The 22,433-nt window shown below is 52.4% G+C and overlaps 1 protein-coding gene across 1 annotated transcript in view; it reads left to right on the forward strand.

The window, feature by feature from the left end:
- The window catches only part of LOC132836189 (neurexin-2-like), a 1,025,492-nt gene that overhangs the window by 967,071 nt on the left and 35,988 nt on the right, over positions 1–22,433 (forward strand). Inside the window, exon 24 of the mRNA XM_060855516.1 lies at positions 8,598–8,676. Within this exon, the coding sequence (XP_060711499.1) occupies positions 8,598–8,676 (79 nt within the window). The remainder of the gene's footprint in view (positions 1–8,597; positions 8,677–22,433) is intronic.

A 22,433-nucleotide genomic window follows, 5' to 3' on the forward strand; every position in this document is an offset into this window, starting at 1 on the left:
ACCTTCCAAACCCACCACCATCTAGAAGGACAAGGGGCAGCAGATACATGGGAACACCATCCCCCCTGCAAGTTCCCACCACTCGTCAACCACATCCCTGTGCACTATGGGACAATTTAGCACGGTCAATCCACCCTAATCTGCACATCCCTGGACACTATGGGACAATTTCGCATGGACAATCCACCCTAACCTGCACATCCCTGGGCACTATGGGACAATTTAGCACGGCCAATCCACCCAAACCTGCACATCCCTGGGCACTATGGGACAATTTAGCACGGCCAATCCACCCTAACCTGCACATCCCTGGGTACTGTGGGACAATTTAGCATGGCCAATCCACGCTACCCTGCACATCCCTGGACACTATGGGACAATTTAGCACGGCCAATCCACCCAAACCTGCACATCCCTGGACACTATGGGACAATTTAGCACGGCCAATCCACCCTAACCTGCACATCCCTGGGTACTGTGGGACAATTTAGCACGGCCAATCCACGCTACCCTGCACATCCCTGGGCACTGTGGGACAATTTAGCACGGCCAATCCACCCAAACCTGCACATCCCTGGACACTATGGGACAATTTAGCACGGCCAATCCACCCAAACCTGCACATCCCTGGACACTATGGGACAATTTAGCACGGCCAATCCACCCAAACCTGCACATCCCTGGACACTATGGGACAATTTAGCACGGCCAATCCACCCAAACCTGCACATCACTGGGCACTATGGGACAATTTAGCACGGCCAATCCACCCTAACCTGCACATCCCTGGGCACTATGGGACAATTTAGCACGGCCAATCCACCCAAACCTGCACATCCCTGGGCACTATGGGACAATTTAGCACGGCCAATCCACCCTAACCTGCACATCCCTGGGTACTGTGGGACAATTTAGCATGGCCAATCCACGCTACCCTGCACATCCCTGGACACTATGGGACAATTTAGCACGGCCAATCCACCCTAACCTGCACATCCCTGGGTACTGTGGGACAATTTAGCACGGCCAATCCACGCTACCCTGCACATCCCTGGGCACTGTGGGACAATTTAGCACGGCCAATCCACCCAAACCTGCACATCCCTGGTCACTATGGGACAATTTAGCACGGCCAATCCACCCAAACCTGCACATCCCTGGACACTATGGGACAATTTAGCACGGCCAATCCACCCAAACCTGCACATCCCTGGACACTATGGGACAATTTAGCACGGCCAATCCACCCAAACCTGCACATCACTGGGCACTATGGGACAATTTAGCACGGCCAATCCACCCTAACCTGCACATCCCTGGACACTATGGGACAATTTAGCACGGCCAATCCACCCAAACCTGCACATCCCTGGGCACTATTGGACAATTTAGCACGGCCAATCCACCCTAACCTGCACATCCCTGGGTACTGTGGGACAATTTAGCACGGCCAATCCACGCTACCCTGCACATCCCTGGGCACTGTGGGACAATTTAGCACGGCCAATCCACCCAAACCTGCACATCCCTGGACACTATGGGACAATTTAGCACGGCCAATCCACCCAAACCTGCACATCCCTGGGTACTGTGGGACAATTTAGCACGGCCAATCCACCCAAACCTGCACATCCCTGGACACTATGGGACAATTTAGCACGGCCAATCCACCCAAACCTGCACATCCCTGGGCACTATGGGACAATTTAGCATGGCCAATCCACCCTAACCTGCACATCCCTGGGTACTGTGGGACAATTTAGCACGGCCAATCCACCTTAACCTGCACATCCTTGGACACTATGGGACAATTTAGCACGGCCAATCCACCCTAACCTGCATATCCTTGGGCACTATGGGGCAATTTAGTACGGCCAATCCACCCTAACCTGCACATCCCGGGACACTATGGGACAATTTAGAACGGCCAATCCACCCTAACCTGCACATCCCTGTGCACTATGGGACAATTTAGCATGGCTAATCCACCCTAACCTGCACATCCCTGGGTACTGTGGGACAATTTAGCACGGCCAATCCACCTTAACCTGCACATCCTTGGACACTATGGGACAATTTAGCACGGCCAATCCACCCTAACCTGCATATCCCTGGGCACTATGGGGCAATTTAGTACGGCCAATCCACCCTAACCTGCACATCCCGGGACACTATGGGACAATTTAGAACGGCCAATCCACCCTAACCTGCACATCCCTGTGCACTATGGGACAATTTAGCACGGCTAATCCACCCTAACCTGCACATCCCTGGGCACTATGGAACAATTTAGCACGGCTAATCCACCCTAACCTGCACATCCCTGGGCACTATGGAACAATTTAGCATGGCCAATCCACCCTAACCTGCACATCTTTGGACTGTGGGAGGAAACCAGAGCACCCGGAGGAAACCCCACACAGACACAGGGGGAGAATGTGCAAACTCCAGACAGGCAGTCACCCGAGGGTGGGATTGAACCCAGGTTGCTGGTGCCGTGAGGCAGTGGTGCTAACCACTGAGTCAATGTGCCGTCCCAAACGAATGCCACATCTCCTCATGAAATTAAGCCTAGACAGCTCAGGGCCTTGGTCAGACCACATCGGCAGTACCTGTACACAGTTTTGATCCCCTTGGCGAAAGAAGGATATACGCACTTGAGAGACAATGCGGCAAAGATTTATTCCCGAGATGAGAGAATGTTAAACCACAAAACCTTGAAACATGGATGTTGTGAAACTTGAAAGGGTTCAGTTAAAGTTTATAAGGATGTTACCAGGGTTGGAGGGTTTGAGCTACAGGGAGAGGCTGAACAGGCTGGGGCTGTTTTCCCTGGAGCGTCGGAGGCTGAGGGGTGACCTTATAGAGGTTTATAAAATCATGAGGGGCATGGATAGGGTAAATAGGCAAAGTCTTTTCTCTGGGGTGGGGGAGTCCAGAACTAGAGGGGCATAGGTGTAGGGTGAGAGGGGAAAGATATAAAAGGGACCTAAGGGGCAACTTTTTCACACAGAGGGTGGTGTGTGTATGAAACGAGCTGCCAGAGGAAGTGGTGGAGGCTGGTACAATGACAACATTTAAAAGGCATTTGGATGGGGATATGAATAGGAAGGGTTTGGAGGGATATGTGCCAAGTGCTGGCAAATGGAACTAGATTAGTTTGGGATATCCGGTCGGCATGGACGGGTTGGACCGAAGGGTCTGTATCTGTGCTGTACATGACTCTGACTGGCTTCCTCTCCAGGGACACCCGTGTGCTAAGGTAATTGCGGAAGATGGGCAGACAGTTGGCAGAGATCACCCTCCCCCCTTCCTTTGCCTGTCGCCTGGACCCCGTTAATCGCCAGCTCGACCCAGGGGCAGAGACCCATGAGGAACGTCCTCCGATCTGCCAACACCCCTCACGCCTGAAGATCGGGAGCGTGGGGAAGAGGTGCAGCGAAATACACCCAGCCAAAGACTTTTCAAATCAATTCCAGGATGAGTTAGTCATGTTTAAAGTCGGTCAGCTGCTGCACTGGGATTTGTACACCGATCCTCAGTGCATTGGTCTGCTAATCTGTCTCCATGATTAATTCAGCGGTATTCCCACTGCCTGTCATTGAATCCCAGGAGAAACCGTTTGCCTCGAATGAACCCATCCAAAATTTGTAGGAACACAGGAGCAGGAGTGAGCCATTCAGCCCCTCAAGCCTGTACCGCTGAGACCATGGGGCATCTGTGACCATATGGCAGCCACTGGCCCACACTCCTTGATGGAGTTCAGACTTAAAATCAACAAGGGATCTCATTGAGTTTGTGGAAGAGATTCTAAACCGTGCTTTGTGCGTCCTAACATCCCTCCCCAACCATGATTCTCTGACTGTGGCCCTAGTTCTCGAATCATTAATCGTAATGAACCCCCTGATGGCGTCACCTTCTGCGCCCGCGGGTGCCCAGGTCTTCACTTAACCCCCCCTTTCACCTCCCAGATAGTTAATTAGCAGAGCCACACCAACTCTCTCCCCACCCTCTCCAAGGCAAAGGAACTGATTAAGCTGGAGGTGGGGGTGGTCCCTTCCCCTCCCGGTAAAACTCGGCTGCACCTGGCTCCGTTAGACGTTGGCAGTGTGCCCGCTTGTGAAACACATTTCAGCCACAGTGCCCTTTGTTCTAATGAGAATCATCACGATGTTCTCAGCTCTCATTCCCCAATCGCGCTCAAAGCGAGGATGTATCTCCTGGGACCCGCATCCAGGAGTTATCCAGCGAATTACTGGGCAACGTTTTAATCCAAAGCAAAATCTGCACTCAGAATTCTCGCCCCTTATTGATGGGAGCCTGACATTCTACACAGATTTGATTTGTCGACATCGCTTCAACTCTCAGTAGTTATCGGAATGAGGTCAGCCAGATCTCATTGACTTTGAGATCCCTGATTGGGCCTGTTGCTCTGGGCCAATCAGGGAGTCCTGGCTCACAGACATAACCAAGGGTCTCAAGGATCCCCCTCACTGGATTAGCAGGTCAGAGTCCATGTAGTGTTATGCGTAAGGAGAGAGACGGGATGATACTGTTGCTTTAAGAGGTTATTTTGTCCTTTTTTTTGGGAAGAGGGGTTGTTAGACAGGAATACTGATAAACAGCTTGTGAGGCCTTGGTTTTTTTTAAAAGTTTGAACAATAGAAGCAGGCTGGCTGGGTGTGGCGAGAACCAGGCTTTCTAGTTTATTGTTTAGTTTTTTTAGGTTTAGCTTTAAGCAGTTTCTATTGCGAGCTTGAAGAAGTGGAAGCTATTACTCCCCCCTCTCGATGGCAGGCAAAAACTGGGGGCCTTTTTGCCAGAGTGGGTAATTATGGGATGCTACTATATTGGAACAGTCCATTGGTAACAGTTCCTGTATCCATCATTCAGTTTTCCAATTGAGTCAAGTTCTTCAAAGTTCTTTGTTCTGTTGTTGTATTTTAACCGTAGGGTTTGAGTAAATTGCATTTTGCCTAACAGTTTGACCAGTCACATTGCATTTGTAAAGCAACACTTTTTATGAATGTCTTTAAAAATAAGAAACTTTGGGGTCGAGGCTACTTTCTGAAAGTAGCCTGGTCTAGTCTGGTCCATAAAAGGGATCTGTGAAGTTATTTTACTCTCCATCCATTTACAGCTCTCGCTGGAATCAGTTGCAATTTGACCCTTCCTTCTCTTGTCAAAATCAGAGTAGCTAATGCTTCAAGAACGTGGTGTGAGATCACACCGTGGCCAATGGCGGAATGTAGCTGCGGCTCGTTGTGATGAAGAGCCAGTCTGGTTCATGAATATATCATGCGTTGCAGAATCACGGGGGTGTCACACTGCAGAGGAGGCTATTTAGCCTACCCTGCCCCCCCCTCCCTACAGTTCTATCCCCCTCTCGCCAAGTCTGTCATTTCTCTCCAGACAGCCAGGCAATGCCCACCCTCTTGATTGCCTCCGTTCAATCTGCCTCCCCCACGTTTCCTGGCAGTGCCTCTTCACCACCACCCCCTACCCCTATCGCCATCCCACCTACATTCCCTCTAGCCCCACCCACACCCCCATTCGTCTCTCAGCCCCCTTCCCTCTTGCCCATCCTGAAGAAAAGTCCTGCCCGAAATGTCAGCTCTCTCGCTCCTTGGATGCTGCGGTGCTTTTCCCCAGCGCCAAGCTTCATCGCCTCTGACTCCTCCAGCGCCTGCCTTCCTCACTTCCCTCTGGACACGTTTCCCCTCACGTCACCCTCGCTTTGTTGGCCCCTCACTTCAAAGGAAGGAAGTCTGACCTGGTCTGGGCCTACATGTGACTCCAGACCTCCCATAGCGATGGGGTTGACTCTTAACCACCCTCTGGGGGCAACTAGGGACTGGCAACAAATGCTGGGCCCAGCCAGTGACGGCCTCATCTCATGACCGAATCAAATAAGACATCACTTTCTCCCCATCATTTCCCTTGATTCCCTTCAAGACCAAAATACAATTGGTCTAAGTCCTAAATAGTGGCCCATCCATCTGCCTTCACTGGGTAAGGAATAACTAGGAAAGACTCGCAGCCCTTTCAGGGAAAATATTTCCCCTCATCCCAACCCAAAATGGCTGACACGTCACCCTGCGTGTGTCAGAGGCCAGCCGTGGACGTTTCAAGGCCATCCAACCAGGCAAACAAAGGATCTACTTTGGGAGGATCTTAAGGCAATCACCCGTTCTTTTGAGCTTTTTTCCTGTCCCTGCGCCAGAAAAGAAAATAAAGTCATTGAATTTTGGGGAGAAGGCATTGCCAGTCTGGGCAGAGAGACATAGCGGCACCGTGGCTCAGTGGTTAGCACCGCTGCCTCCCAGCACCAGGTACCCGGGTTCAAACCCACCCTCAGGTGACTGTCTGTGTGGAGTTTGCACATTCTCCCCTCCCCGTGCCTGTGTGGGGTTTCCTTTGAGGGCTCTGATTTCCTCCCACAGTCCAAAGATACGCAGGTTAGGGTGGATTGGCCGTGCTAAATTGTCCCATAGTGTCCCAGGGATGTGCAGGTTAGGGTGGATTGGCCGTGCTAAATTGTCCCATAGTGCCCAGGGATGTGCAGGTTAGGGTGGATTGGCTGTGCTAAATTGTCCCATAGTGCCCAGGGATGTGCAGGTTAGGGTGGATTGGCCGTGCTAAATTGTCCCATAGTGCCCAGGGATGTGCAGGTTAGGGTGGATTGGCCGTGCTAAATTGTCCCATAGTGCCCAGGGATGTGCAGGTTAGGGTGGATTGGCTGTGCTAAATTGTCCCACAGTGTCCAGGGATGTGCAGGTTAGTTGCATTAGTCAGGGTAAATGTAGAGTGATGGGGAATGGGTCTGGATGGGTTACTATTTGGAGGGTTGGTGTGGACCAGAGGGAATCTATGAGTTGCACATTATCTGTTGTGCAGCACGGAAACGCCTCAGCTCAATATATGGGCATATGAGTGAGAAATACACAGCTCAGAATTATCATTATTTCATACAGGTCTGTGCATTTCTCACTCATATGCCCATATATTGAGCTGAGGCGTTTCTGTGCTGTACAACTTTTTTTTTATTTCAAAAATATACTTTATTCATAAAATAATTTGATACACTGTACATTAGGTAAAGTATATTTTTGAAATAAAAAAAAAGTTGTACAGCACAGAAACGCCTCAGCTCAATATATGGGCATATGAGTGAGAAATGCACAGACCTGTATGAAATAATGATAATTTTGAGCTGTGTATGTAAATATTGACATATGTATGGCATTACCTAATGTACAGTGTATCAAATTATTTTATGAATAATGCCATACATATGTCAATATTTACATACACAGCTCAAAATTATCATTATTTCATACAGGTCTGTGCATGTAAATGTTGACATATGTATGGCATTACCTAATGTACAGTGTATCAAATTATTTTATGAATAAAGTATATTTTTGAAATAAAAAAAAAGTTGTACAGCACGGAAATAGACCCTTTGGTCCAACTCAACCATGTTGACCAGATATCCTAAATTAATCTGGACAACTTGGCCCATATCCCTCCAAACCCTTCCTATTCCTGTCCCCATCCAGAAGCCTTTTAAATGTTGTCATTGTACCAGCCTCCACCACTTCCTCTGGCAGCTCATTCCATACACGCACCACCCTCTGTGTGAAAAAGTTGCCCCTTAGGTCCCTTTTATATCTTTCCCCTCCCACTCGAAATCTATGCCCTCAAGTTCTGGACTCTCCCACCCCAGGGAAAAGACCTTGTCTATTTACCCTATCTATGCCCCCTCATGATTTTAAAAACCTCTATAAGGTCACCCCTCAGCCTCCAGGGAAAACAGTCCCGGCCTCTCTCTGTAGCTCAAACCCTCCAACAACCCTGGCAACATCGTTGTCAATCTTTTCTGAACCCTTCAAAGTTCACAACATCCATCCTGTAGCAGGGAGAACCAGTATTCATCGCAGTATTCCAATAGTTAAAAAAAACCAATGATTTGGTGTCAGAAAGGCACTGAACGGTGTGTGAAAACATTTCTGGGTAGCATTAAAAAAAGGAAATCTGGAACTGGAATTTGTATTCAGTTAGCCATGATCTTGAATAATGAGCAGTAGTGTCACTATGGTGGAGATGGAGGCCATTGGCACTTTCGGAGGATTGTTAAGAGTGAACTCACATCGTTCTGGGGTCTGAAGCCATATGTAGGAGAGGCCTATGACTTAGTGTTAATCCGGGAACCTGCGTTCAAATCCTGCTATGGGTGGAATGTGAATTCAGTGAAAATCTGGAATTAAGAGGCTAATGTTGACAAATTGTTGGGAAAAAGTCCTTCAGGGAAGGAAACTGCCATCTTTACCTGGTCTGGGCCTACATGTGAATCGAGCAACATGGCTGACTCTGAACTGGCTTCTTGGCAATTCGAGATTGGGCAATCAATGCTGCTGAGTAACTCCCCCCAACAAAAAAAAATTTTAAGAAATCCAGACTGGGTAAAGGATGGCAGATTTTTCTTCCCTAAAGGGGCACGGACGGGGCTTTATTGGTGGTTTGGCTGAGTTACGGTCTGAGATTCGACCCTGCCAAAGAGCACTGTCCTAAACATGGCGCGCTTTCTCTTTCAGAACACCGACGACATTCTGGTAGCTTCCGCGGAGTGCCCCAGCGACGATGAAGACCTGGAGGAGTGTGAGCCCAGCACGGGTGAGTTGAGGAACTCAGGCCGCTCTCGCCTTGAGGGGTGGGTTTTTGTTTTTCTCTTGACCGTGCACACACACCCCCTACCCGTCCCCGAAGCAAACCACCGCAGACTCTTCCCATTTCGAGTCACGCAACAGCGATCGCACTCCGTCCAGGCTGCACGCGCGGCCTCAGCTTGAACGCTTTCGAGACGGGACTCCGGCTCGCTGCGTTCAAGATGGCCACAGGGAGAGGTCGCGAATGCTCTCCCGGGCGAGACTGAATTGCGAGCCCATCCCTGAACGACCACGGACTCCCCTCCGCTGGATTGCCTGATCCCAAAGCAGAGGGAGGCCTAGCCAGGAGGGGAGGCCCAGCCAGGAAGGGGAGGCCTAGCCAGGAAGGGGAGGCCCAGCCAGGAAGGGAGGCCCAGCCAGGAAGGGGAGGCCTAGCCAGGAAGAGGAGGCCCAGCCAGGAAGAGGAGGCCCAGCCAGGAGGGGAGGCCCAGCCAGGAAGGAGAGGCCCAGCCAGGAAGGAGAGGCCTAGCCAGGAAGGAGAGGCCCAGCCAGGAAGGGGAGGCCTAGCCAGGAAGGGAGGCCTAGCCAGAAGAGAGACTTAGGAGAAAGTGAGGACTGCAGATGCTGGAGATCAGAGCTGAAAATGTGTTGCTGGAAAAGCGCAGCAGGTCCGACAGCATCCAAGGAGCAGGAGAATCGACGTTTTGGGCATGAGCCCTTCTTCCGGCTCATGCCCGAAATGTCGATTCTCCTGCTCCTTGGATGCTGCCGGACCTGCTGCGCTTTTCCAGCAACACATTTTCAGGAAGAGAGACTTAGCCAGGAAGGGAGGCCTAGCCAGGGTTTCAGTCAGCATTAGGGATGTAACTGTGCCGACTCCTTCACCAGCATATTCCCAAAGCTGAGGGAGGGGTTGGTGAACTCCACCCCCCCCAGCCGATGGCCAGTTAAGATTCCAAGCGGGAATACTGGGGTCGCGAGTTTTATGAGGTAATGCTTCAATAGCATCTAGCCCTGCCTCAACCCTGCTAGCCCTCGATCAGTAACCCCCTCGCCCATCTCCCTTCACCCCAATGCCTCCCCTGTTTTCTCTGATCCCACCTTCCTGCCTCATGATACCTCCTCCACCCCAAACAGATGGTCCTCAGACCCTCCACAATCCGAAACATGACGACGAGAAACGCCTCTATCCCCGGTTCCTTCACAGGACCACAACCCCGAGCACTGCCAACTCCAGTCTCTCTTTGACCCCAGCTTGTCCTCATCATTGACTCTCCTGATACCAGCTCTTGAAGGTCCAACTGCTCCCGCCCCTTCTCCCCTATTCATCACTTATCAAATCCACCCTGACCACATATTGCTCTGACAGTGCGGCACTCCCTCAGCACTGACCCTCCGACAGTGCGGCACTCCCTCAGTACTGATCCTCCAACAGTGCGACACTCCCTCAGTACTGACCCTCCGACAGTGCGGCACTCCCTCAGTACTGACCCTCCGACAGTGCGGCACTCCCTCAGTACTGACCCTCCGACAGTGCGGCACTCCCTCAGTACTGACCCTCCGACAGTGCGGCACTCCCTCAGTACTGACCCTCCGACAGTGCGGCACTCCCTCAGTACTGACCCTCCGACAGTGCGGCACTCCCTCAGTACTGACCCTCCGACAGTGCGGCACTCCCTCAGTACTGACCCTCCGACAGTGCGGCACTCCCTCAGTACTGACCCTCCGAGAGTGTGGCGCTCCGTCAGTACTGACCCTCTGAGAGTGCAGCACTCCCTCAGTACTGACTCTCCGACAGTGCAGGACTCCTTCAGTACTGACCCTCTGAGAGTGCGGCACTCCCTCAGTACAGACCCTCCGACAGTGCGACACTCCCTCAGTACTGACCCTCCGACAGTGCGGCACTCCCTCAGTACTGACCCTCCGACAGTGCGGCGCTCCGTCAGTACTGACCCTCCGACAGTGCGGCGCTCCGTCAGTACTGACCCTCCGAGAGTGCGGCACTCCGTCAGTACTGACCCTCCGACAGTGCGGCACTCCCTCAGTACTGACCCTCCGACAGTGCGGCACTCACTCAGTACTGACCCTCCGACAGTGCAGCACACCCTCAGTACTGACCCTCAGACTGTGCGGCACACCCTCAATACTGACCCTCAGACTGTGCGGCACACCCTCAATACTGACCCTCCGACAGTGCGGCACTCACTCAGTACTGACCCTCCGACAGTGCGGCACACCCTCAGCACTGACCCTCAGACTGTGCGGCACTCCATCAGTACTGACCCTCTGACAGTGCGACACTCCCTCAGCACTGACCCTCTGACAGTGCGACACTCACTCAGCACTGACCCTCCGACAGTGTGGCACTTCTTCAATACCGACCCTCCGACAGTGCTGCACACCCTCAGTACTAACCCTCAGACTGTGCGGCACTCCCTCAATACTGACCCTCCGAAAGTGCGGCACTCCCTCAGTACTGACCCTCCGACAGTGCGGCGCTCCGTCAAGACTGACCCTCCGAAAGTGTGGTGCTCCCTCAGCAGTGACCTCCGACAGTGCGGCACTCGCTCAGCACTGACCCTCCGACAGTGCGGCACACCCTCAGTACTGACCCTCTGACAGTGTGGCGCTCGCTCAGCACTGACCCTCTGACAGTGCGGCACTCCCTCAGTACTGACCCTCCGACAGTGTGGCACTCCCTCAGTATTGACCCTCCGAGAGTGCTGCGATCCGTCAGTACTGACCCTCCGACAGTGCGGTGCTCCCTCAGTACTGACCCTCCGACAGTGCGGCACTCCCTCATCACTGACCCTCCGACAGTGCAGGACTCCTTCAGTACTGACCCTCCGACAGTGCAGGACTCCCTCAGCACTGACCCTCCGACAGTGCGACACCCCCTCAGCACTGACCCTCCGACAGTGCGGCACACCCTCAGTACTGACCCTCCGACAGTGCGGCACTCCCTCAGCACTGACCCTCCGACAGTGCGACACTCCCTCAGCACTGACCCTCCGACAGTGTGGCACACCCTCAGTACTGACCCTCCGACAGTGCGGCACTCCCTCAGTACTGACTCTCCGACAGTGCAGGACTCCTTCAGTACTGACCCTCTGAGAGTGCGGCACTCCCTCAGTACAGACCCTCCGACAGTGCAGCACTCCCTCAGTACTGACCCTCCGACAGTGCAGCACTCACTCAGTACTGACCCTCCGACAGTGCGGCACTCCCTCAGTACTGACCCTCCGACAGTGCGGCACTCCCTCAGTACTGACCCTCCAACAGTGCGGCACTCCCTCAGTACTGACCCTCCGACAGTGCGGCACTCCCTCAGTACTGACCCTCCAACAGTGCGGCACTCCCTCAGTACTGACCCTCCGACAGTGCGGCACTCCCTCAGTACTGACCCTCCGACAGTGCGGCACTCCCTCAGTACTGACCCTCCGACAGTGCGGCACTCCCTCAGTACTGATCCTCCGACAGTGCGGCACTCCCTCAGTACTGACCCTCCGACAGTGCTGCACACCCTCAGTACTGACCCTCAGACTGTGCGGCACTCCCTGAGTACTGACCCTCCGACAGTGCCCACTCCCTCAGTACTGACCCTCCGACAGTGCGACACTCCCTCAGTACTGACCCTCCAACAGTGCGGCACTCCCTCAGTACTGACCCTCCAACAGTGCGGCACTCCCTCAGTACTGACCCTCCGACAGTGCGGCACTCCCTCAGTACTGATCCTCCAACAGTGCGGCACTCCCTCAGTACTGACCCTCCGAGAGTGCGGCGCTCCGTCAGTACTGACCCTCTGAGAGTGCAGCACTCCCTCAGCACTGACGCACTGACAGTGCAGCACTCCCTCAGTACTGACCCTCCGACAGTGCGGCACTCCCTCTGTACTGACCTCCGACAGTGAGGCACTCCCTCTGTACTGACCCTCCGACAGTGCAGCACTCCCTCAGTACAGAGCCTCCGACAGTGCGGCGTTCCCTCAGCACTGACCCTCCGACAGTGCGGCACTCCCTCAGTACTGACCCTCCGACAGTGCGGCACTCCCTCAGCACTGACCCTCCGAGAGTACAGCACTCCCTCAGTACTGACCCTCCGAGAGTGTGGCGCTCCGTCAGTACTGACCCTCTGAGAGTGCGGCACTCCCTCAGTACTGACTCTCCGACAGTGCAGGACTCCTTCAGTACTGACCCTCTGAGAGTGCGGCACTCCCTCAGCACTGACGCACTGACAGTGCAGCACTCCCTCAGTACTGACCCTCCGACAGTGCAGCACACCCTCAGTACTGACCCTCAGACTGTGCGGCACACCCTCAATACTGACCCTCAGACTGTGCGGCACACCCTCAGTACTGACCCTCCGACAGTGCGGCACACCCTCAGCACTGACCCTCAGACTGTGCGGCACTCCATCAGTACTGACCCTCTGACAGTGCGACACTCCCTCAGCACTGACCCTCTGACAGTGCGACACTCACTCAGCACTGACCCTCCGACAGTGTGGCACTTCTTCAATACCGACCCTCCGACAGTGCTGCACACCCTCAGTACTAACCCTCAGACTGTGCGGCACTCCCTCAATACTGACCCTCCGAAAGTGCGGCACTCCCTCAGTACTGACCCTCCGACAGTGCGGCGCTCCGTCAAGACTGACCCTCCGAAAGTGTGGTGCTCCCTCAGCAGTGACCTCCGACAGTGCGGCACTCGCTCAGCACTGACCCTCCGACAGTGCGGCACACCCTCAGTACTGACCCTCTGACAGTGTGGCGCTCGCTCAGCACTGACCCTCTGACAGTGCGGCACTCCCTCAGTACTGACCCTCCGACAGTGTGGCACTCCCTCAGTATTGACCCTCCGAGAGTGCTGCGATCCGTCAGTACTGACCCTCCGACAGTGCGGTGCTCCCTCAGTACTGACCCTCCGACAGTGCGGCACTCCCTCATCACTGACCCTCCGACAGTGCAGGACTCCTTCAGTACTGACCCTCCGACAGTGCAGGACTCCCTCAGCACTGACCCTCCGACAGTGCGACACTCCCTCAGCACTGACCCTCCGACAGTGCGGCACACCCTCAGTACTGACCCTCCGACAGTGCGGCACTCCCTCAGTACTGACCCTCCGACAGTGCGACACTCCCTCAGCACTGACCCTCCGACAGTGTGGCACACCCTCAGTACTGACCCTCCGACAGTGCGGCACTCCCTCAGTACTGACTCTCCGACAGTGCAGGACTCCTTCAGTACTGACCCTCTGAGAGTGCGGCACTCCCTCAGTACAGACCCTCCGACAGTGCAGCACTCCCTCAGTACTGACCCTCCGACAGTGCAGCACTCACTCAGTACTGACCCTCCGACAGTGCAGCACTCCCTCAGCACTGACCCTCCGACAGAGCGGCACTCCCTCAGCACTGACCCTCTGACAGTGCGGCATTCCCTCAGCACTGACCCTCCGACAGTGCAGCACTCCCTCAGTACTGATCCTCCGACAGTGCGGCACTCCCTCATCACTCACCCTCCGACAGTGCGGCGCTCCATCAGTACTGACTCTCCGACAGTGCAGCACTCCCTCAGTCCTGACGCTCCGACAGTGCGACACTCCCTCAGTACTGACCTTCCGACAGTGTGGCACTCCCTCATCACTGACCCTCCGACAGTGCAGCACTCCCTCAGTACAGACCCTCCGACAGTGCGGCACTCCCTCAGTACTGACCCTCCGACAGTGCGACACTCCCTCAGCACTGACCCTCCGACAGTGCAGCACGCCCTCAGTACTGACCCTCCGACAGTGCGGCGCTCCCTCAGTACTGACCCTCCGACAGTGCGGCACTCCCTCAGTATTGACCCTCAGACTGCGCGGCTGTCCCTCAGTACTGACCCTCCGACAGTGCGACACTTCCTCAGTACTGACCCTCCGACAGTGCGACACTTCCTCAGTACTGACCCTCCGACAGTGTGGTACTCCCTCAGTACTGACCGTCCGATAGTGCAGCACTCCCTCAGTACTGACCCTCAGACGTGCCCACTCCCTCAGCACTGACCCTCTGACAGTGCAGCACTCCCTCATCACTGACCCTCCGACAGTGCAGCACTCCCTCAGTACTGACCCTCAGACTGTGCCCACTCCCTCAGCACTGACCCTCCGACAGTGCTGCAGTCCCTCAGTACTGACCCTCCGACACTCCCTCAGCACTGACCCACCGACACTCCCTCAGCACTGACCCACCGACACTCCCTCAGCACTGTACTGGAGAGTCCATGTTGCTGGTGACAGGACTGATTTCAGGCCTCCCCGGGTAAGTTTGATGTTCGGGTTGAGGAGGAGTAAAAGGTGATCCCGTTGCCATGTGGGAGAGTTTAGCATAATGGCTGCTGGCAGCCTGAGTGTGGGAGGGAGCATTGTGCCTTTGGGCGATCTTCTTTGCAGAGACTGGTTCAAATCCTATCATGGCAACAGGCCGTATTTAAATTCAGTTGCCTAAACGGTCGTGTGAGGGTAGTTTGAGCGACGGTGAATGTGGCGATTGTCGTCAAAAGCCGATCCTGGCTTCTTCCAGGAAGGACGGCCTGACCCGGTGTGGGCCTGCACACAACACCAGACCCCACAGCTGACTCCCCCTCCTCCACCTCGAACCCCTGAAATGGGCCAAGCAAGACACTCAGAACAAGGGGCTATCCCCCGTCCCGGGTGAGTGTGGAACTGGGAGGCCTCACAGACTCAGACCAGGCCAGGCCTCCTCTGACCAGGCCGATCTGCTCATCCTCCACTGCACTATTCTGCCGTTTACCAATAACTCTCAAGACCCTTACTGTTTAAACTCATGTCTCAGCCGTGAATCGAGTTAATAACCCAGCGTCAACAGCTCTCTGCAGGAAAGTTTTCCAAACAATCACTCCCCTCTGAGAGCAGAAATTCCTCAACATCTCTGTCTCTGACATTACACTCCTATCACCTGGGTACTTCCACACAGGGAAACAAGCTCTTCACATCAGCCCTGTTACAGTGAGGGCTGTGGGGTATATCAGAGGGTATTACAATGAGGGGTGTGGGGTATATCAGAGAGTGTTACAGTGAGGGGTGTGGGGTATATCAGAGGGTATTACAATGAGGGGTGTGGGGTATATCAGAGAGTGTTACAGTGAGTGGTGTGGGGTATATCAGAGAGTGTTACAGTGAGGGGTGTGGGGTATATCAGTGAGAGTTACAGTGAGGGGTGTGGGGTATATCAGAGAGTGTTGGAGAGAGGGGTGTGGGGCATATCAAAAAGTGTTACAGTGAGGGGTGTGGGGTATATCAGAGAGGGTTGCAGTGAGGGGTGTGGGGTATATCAGAGTGTGATAGTAAGGGGTGTGAGCGAGATCAGAGAGTGTTGGAGAGAGGGGTATGGGCTTTATCAGAGAGTGTTCCAGTGAGGGGTGTGGGGTATATCAAAGAGTGTTACAGTGAGGGGTGTGGATTATATCAAAGAGTGTTACAGTGAGGGGTGTGGGGGAGATCAGAGAGTGTGACAGTGAGGATGTAGGGTATATCAGAGAGTGATACAGTGAGGGGTGTGGGATGTATGAGAGAGTGTTACAGTGAGGGGGGTGCAGTCTATCAGAGAGTGTTACAGTGAGGGGTGTGGGATGTATGAGAGAGTGTTACAGTGAGGGGGGTGCAGTCTATCAGAGAGTGTTACAGTGAGCGGTGTGGGGTATATCAGAGAGTGTTCCAGCGAGGGGTGTAGGGTATATCAGAGAGTGTTACAGTGAGGGGTGTGGGGTATATCAGAGAGTGTTACAGTGAGGGGTGTAGGGTATATCAGAGAGTGTTACAGTGAGGGGTGTGGGGTATATCAGAGAGTGTTCCAGTGAGGGGTGTAGGGTATATCAGAGATTGTTACAGTGAGGAGTGCGGGATATATGAGAGAGTGTTACAGTGAGGGGTGTGGGGTATATCAGAATGTTACTGTGTGGGATATATCAGAGAATGTTCCACTGACGGATGTTGGGGAGATCAGAGTGTGTTATAGTGAGGGGAGTGGGGTAGATCAGAGAGTGTTAAGGGAGGGGTATAGGATAGATCAGTGTGTGTTAGAGTGAGGGATGTGGGGTATATCAGTGACAGTTACCGTGAAAGGTATTGGGTATATCAGAGTGTTACAGCGAGGTGTGTGGATTATATCGGTGAGTGTTTCAGTGCGAGGTGTGGGGTATTTCAGAGATGTTACAGTGAGGGATGTGGAGCATACCAGAGTGTGTTACAGTGAGGGTTGTGGGGTATATCAGTGAGAGTTACCATGAGGGGTGTGACGTATATCAGACTATGTTACAGTGAGGGGTGTGGGGTATATCAGTGAGAGTTACCATGAGGGATGTGGGGTATATCAGAGTGTATTCCAGTGAGGGGTATGGGGTATATCAGAGAGTGTTACAGTGAGGGGTGTGGGGTATATCAAAGTGTATTCCAGTGAGGGGTGTGGGGTATATCAGAGAGTGTTACAGTGAGGGGTGTGGGCTATACCAGAGAGTGTTGCAGTGAGGGGTTCGGTATATCAGAGTATGTTACAGTGAGGGGTCTGGGGTATATCAGAGAGTGTTACAGTGAGGGGTGTGGGGCATATCAGAGAGTGTTACAGTGAGGGGTGTGGGGCATATCAGAGTGTTACAGTGATGGGTGTGCGGCATATCAAAGAGTGTTACTGTGAGGGGTGTGGGGTATATCAGAGAGTGTTGCAGTGAGGGGTGTGGGGTATATCAGAGAGTGTTCGAGTGAGGGATGTGGGACATACCAGAGTGTGTTACAGTGAGGGGTGTGGGATATATCAGTGAGAGTTACAGTGAGGGGTTTGGGGTATATCATGAGAGTTACCGTGAGGGGTGTGACGTATATCAGAGTATGTTACAGTGAGGGGTGTGGGGTATATCAGAGAGTGTTACAGCGAGGCATGTGGGGTATATCAGAGAGTGTTACAGTGAGGGGTGTGGGGTATATCAGAGAGTGTTCCAGTGAGGGGTGTGGGGTATATCAGAGAGTGTTACAGTGATGGGTGTGGGGTATATCAGAGAGTGTTCCAGTGAGGGGTGTGGGGTATATCAGAGAGTGTTACAGTGATGGGTGTGGGGTATATCAGACTGTGTTCCAGTGAGGGGTGTGGGGTATATCAGAGAATGTTACAGTGAGGGGTGTGCGGTCTATCAGAGAGTGTTACTGTGAGGTGTGTGGGGAGTATCAGAGTATGTTACAGTGAGGGGTGTGGGGTATATCTAAGATTGTTACAGTGAGGGGTGTGGGGTATATCAGAGTGTGATAGTGAGGGGTGTGAGCGAGATCAGAGAGTGTTGGAGAGAGGGGTGTGGGGTATATCAAAGAGTGTTACAGTGAGGGGTGTGGGGTATATCAGAGATTGTTACAATGAGGAGTGCGGGATATATGAGAGAGTGTTACAGTGAGGTGTGTGGGATATATCAGAGAATGTTCCACTGAGGGATGTTGGGGAGATCAGAGTGTGTTATAGTGAAGGGAGTGGGGTAGATCTGAGAGTGTTAAGGGAGGGGTATAGGATAGATCAGTGTGTGTTAGAGTGAGGGATGTGGGGTATATCAGTGACAGTTAACGTGAAAGGTATGGGGTATATCAGAGTGTTACAGCTAGGTGTGTGGATTATATTAGAGAGTGTTTCAGTGCGGGGTGTGGGGTATTTCAGAGATGTTACAGTGAGGGGTGTGGGGTATATCAGAGTATGTTACAGTGAGGGATATGGGCTATATCAGTGTGTTACAGTGAAGGGTGTTTGGTATATCAGAGGGTGTTACAATGAGGGGTGTGGGGCAGACCAGAGTGTGTTACAATGAGGGAAGTGGGGTATATCAGTGAGAGTTACCGTGAGGGGTGTGCCGTATATCAGAGTATGTTACAATGATGGGTGTGGGGCATATCAGAGAGTGTTACAGGGAGTGGTGTGGGGAATACCAGAGAGTGTTACAGTGAGGGGAGTAGGGTATATCAGAGAGTGTTACAGTGAGGGGTGTAGGGATATATCAGAGAGTGTTACAGTGAGGGGTGTGGGGTATATCAGAGAGTGTTACAGTGAGGGGTGTGGGGTATATCAGAGAGTGTTACAGTGAGGGGTGTGGATTATATCAGAGAGAGTTACAGTGAGGGGTGTGGGGTATATCAGAGAGTGTTACAGTGAGGGGTGTGCATTATATCAGAGTGTGTTACAGTGAGGGGTGTGGGGTATATCAGAGTGTTACAGTGATGACGTAGGGTTTATCAGAGAGTGTTCCAGTGAGGTATGTGGGGTGCATCGGAGAGTGTTACAGTGAGGGATGTGTAGTACATCAGAGAGTGTTACAGTGAGGGGTGTGGGGTAAACCAGAGAGTGTTACAGTGAGGGGTGTGGGGTATATCGGAGACTGTTACAGTGAGAATGTGGCGTATATCAGAGAGTGTTACGCGAGGGGTGTGGGGTATATCAGAGAGTGTTACAGCGAGAATTGTGGGGTATATCAGAGAGTGTTACAGCGAGGATTGTGGGGTATATCTAAGATTGTTACAGTGAGGGGTGTGGGGTATATCAGAGTGTGATAGTGAGGGGTGTGAGCGAGATCAGAGAGTGTTGGAGAGAGGGGTGTGGGGTATATCAAAGAGTGTTACAGTGAGGGGTGTGGGGTATATCAGAGATTGTTACAATGAGGAGTGCAGGATATATGAGAGAGTGTTACAGTGAGGTGTGTGGGATATATCAGAGAATGTTCCACTGAGGGATGTTGGGGAGATCAGAGTGTGTTATAGTGAAGGGAGTGGGGTAGATCTGAGAGTGTTAAGGGAGGGGTATAGGATAGATCAGTGTGTGTTAGAGTGAGGGATGTGGGGTATATCAGTGACAGTTAACGTGAAAGGTATGGGGTATATCAGAGTGTTACAGCTAGGTGTGTGGATTATATCGGTGAGTGTTTCAGTGCGGGGTGTGGGGTATTTCAGAGATGTTACAGTGAGGGATGTGGGGCATATCAGAGTGTGTTACAGTGAGGGATGTGGGGCATATCAGAGTGTGTTACAGTGAGGGGTGTGGGCCATATCAGAGTGTGTTACAGTGAGGGATGTGGGGCATATCAGAGTGTGTTACAGTGAGGGGTGTGGGCCATATCAGAGTGTGTTACAGTGAGGGGTGTGGGCCATATCAGAGAATGTTACAGCGAGGCATGTGGGGTAAAACAGAGAGTGTTACAGTGAAGGGAGTGGAGTATATCAGAGTGTGTTACAGTGAGGGGAGTGGAGTATATAAGAGTGTGTTACAGTGAGGGGTGTTGAGTATACCAGAGAGTGTTACAATGAGGGGTGTGGGATATATCACAGAATGTTACAGAGAGGGGTGGGGTAAACCAGAGAGTGTAACAGTGATATACTCCACACCCCTCAGAGCGTGTTACAGTAAGGGATGTGGGGGAATATCATGACGGGAGTCGGGTATATCAGAAAGTATTAAAGTGAGGGCTGTGGAGTATACCAGAGAGTGTTACAGTTAGGGGTGTGGGGTATATCAGAAAGTGTTACAGTGAGTGGTGTGTGGTATATCAGAGAGTGTTAGAGTGAGGGATGTGGAGCATACCAGAGTGAGTTACAGTGAGGGATTTAGGATATATCAGTGAGAGTTACCGTGAGGGGTGTGACGTATATCAGACTATGTTACAGTGTGGGGTGTGGGGCATATCAGAGTGTGTTACATGAGGGGTGTGGGGTATATCAGTGAGAGTTACCATGAGGGGTGTGACGTATATCAGACTATGTTACAGTGTGGGGTGTGGGGCATATCAGAGTGTGTTACAGTGAGGGGGGTAGGGTATATCAGTGAGAGTTACCGTGAGGGTGTGACGTATATCAGACTATGTTACAGTGTGGGGTGTGGGGCATATCAGAGTGTGTTACAGTGAGGGGTGTAGGGTATATCAGTGAGAGTTACCATGAGGGGTGTGACGTATATCAGACTATGTTACAGTGAGGGGTGTGGGGTATATCAGACTATGTTACAGTGTGGGATGTGGGGTATATCAGAGTGTATTCCAGTGAGGGGTGTGGGGTATATCAGAGAGTGTTACAGTGAGGGGTGTGCAGTATATCAGAAAATGTTACAGTGAGGGGTGGGATATATCAGAGAGTGTTACTGTGACGGTTGGGGTATATTAGAGAGCATTACAGTGAGGGGTGTGGGCTGTACCAGAGAGTGTTACAGTGAGGGGTGTGGGGTATATCAGAGAGTGTTGGAGAGGGGTGTGGGGCATATCAAAGAGTGTTACAGTGAGGGGTGTGGGGTATATCAGAGAGAGTTGCAGTCAGGGGTGTGAGGTATTTCAGAGAGTGTTTCAGTGAGGGGTGTGGGGTATGTCAGAGAGTGTTACAGTGAGGGGTGTGGGGTATGTCAGAGAGTGTTACAGTGAGGAGTGTGCGGCATATCAAAGAGTGTTACTGTGAGGGGTGTGAGGTATTTCAGAGAGTGTTCGAGTGAGGGATGTGGGACATACCAGAGTGTGTTACAGTGAGTGGTGTGGGATATATCAGTGAGAGTTACAGTGAGGGGTTTGGGGTATATCAGAGTATGTTACAGTGAGGGGTGTGCGGTATATCAGAGGGTTACAGCGAGGCATGTGGGGTATATCAGAGAGTGTTCCAGTGAGGGGTGTGGGGTATATCAGAGTGTGTTCCAGTGTGGGGTGTGGGGTATATCAAGAATGTTACAGTGAGGGGTGTGGTGTATATCAGAGAGTGTTACAGTGAGGGATGTGGGGTATATCAGAGAGTGTTACAGTGAGGGGTGTGGGGTATATCAGAGAGTGTTGGAGAGAGGGGTGTGGGGCATATCAAAGAGTGTTACAGTGAGGGGTGTGGGGTATATCAGAGAGAGTTGCAGTGAGGGGTGTGGGGTATATCAGACTGTGTTACAGTGAGGGGTGTGGGATGTATGACAGAGTGTTACAGTGAGGGGTGTGCGGTCTATCAGAGAGTGTTACTGTGAGGTGTGTGGGGTGTATCAAGAGTGTGTTACAGTGAGGGTTGTGGGGTATATCTAAGATTGTTACAGTGAGGGGTGTGGGATATGTCAGAGTGTGATAGTGAGGGGTGTGAGCGAGATCAGAGAGTGTTGGAGAGAGGGGTGTGGGGTATATCAGAGAGTGTTACAGTGAGGGGTGTGGGGTATATCAGAGAGTGTTACAGTGAGGGGTGTGGGGTATATCAGAGAGTGTTACAGTGAGGGGTGTGGGGTATATCAGAGATTGTTACAGTGAGGAGTGCGGGATATATGAGAGAGTGTTACAGTGAGGGATGTTGGGGAGATCAGAGTGTGTTATAGTGAGGGGAGTGGGGTAATCTGAGAATGTTAAGGGAGGGGTATAGGATAGATCAGTGTGTATTAGAGTGAGGGATGTGGGGTATATCAGTGACAGTTACCGTGAAAGGTATGGGGTATATCAGAGTGTTACAGCGAGGTGTGTGGATTACATCGGTGAGTGTTTCAGTGCGGGGTGTGGGGTATTTCAGAGATGTTACAATGAGGGATGTGGGGCATATCAGAGAATGTTACAGCGAGGCATGTGGGGTATATCAGAGAGTGTTACAGTGAGGGGTGTGGGGTATATCAGAGTATGTTACAGGGAGGGATATGGGCTATATCAGTGTGTTACAGTGAGGGGTGTTTGGTATATCAGAGGGTGTTACAATGAGGGGAGTGGGGTATATCAGTGACAGTTACCGTGAGGGGTGTGCCGTATATCAGAGTATGTTACAT

This window comes from Hemiscyllium ocellatum, chromosome 46 (assembly GCF_020745735.1).
Source record: "Hemiscyllium ocellatum isolate sHemOce1 chromosome 46, sHemOce1.pat.X.cur, whole genome shotgun sequence".
NCBI classification, from domain to species: Eukaryota; Metazoa; Chordata; class Chondrichthyes; order Orectolobiformes; family Hemiscylliidae; genus Hemiscyllium; species Hemiscyllium ocellatum.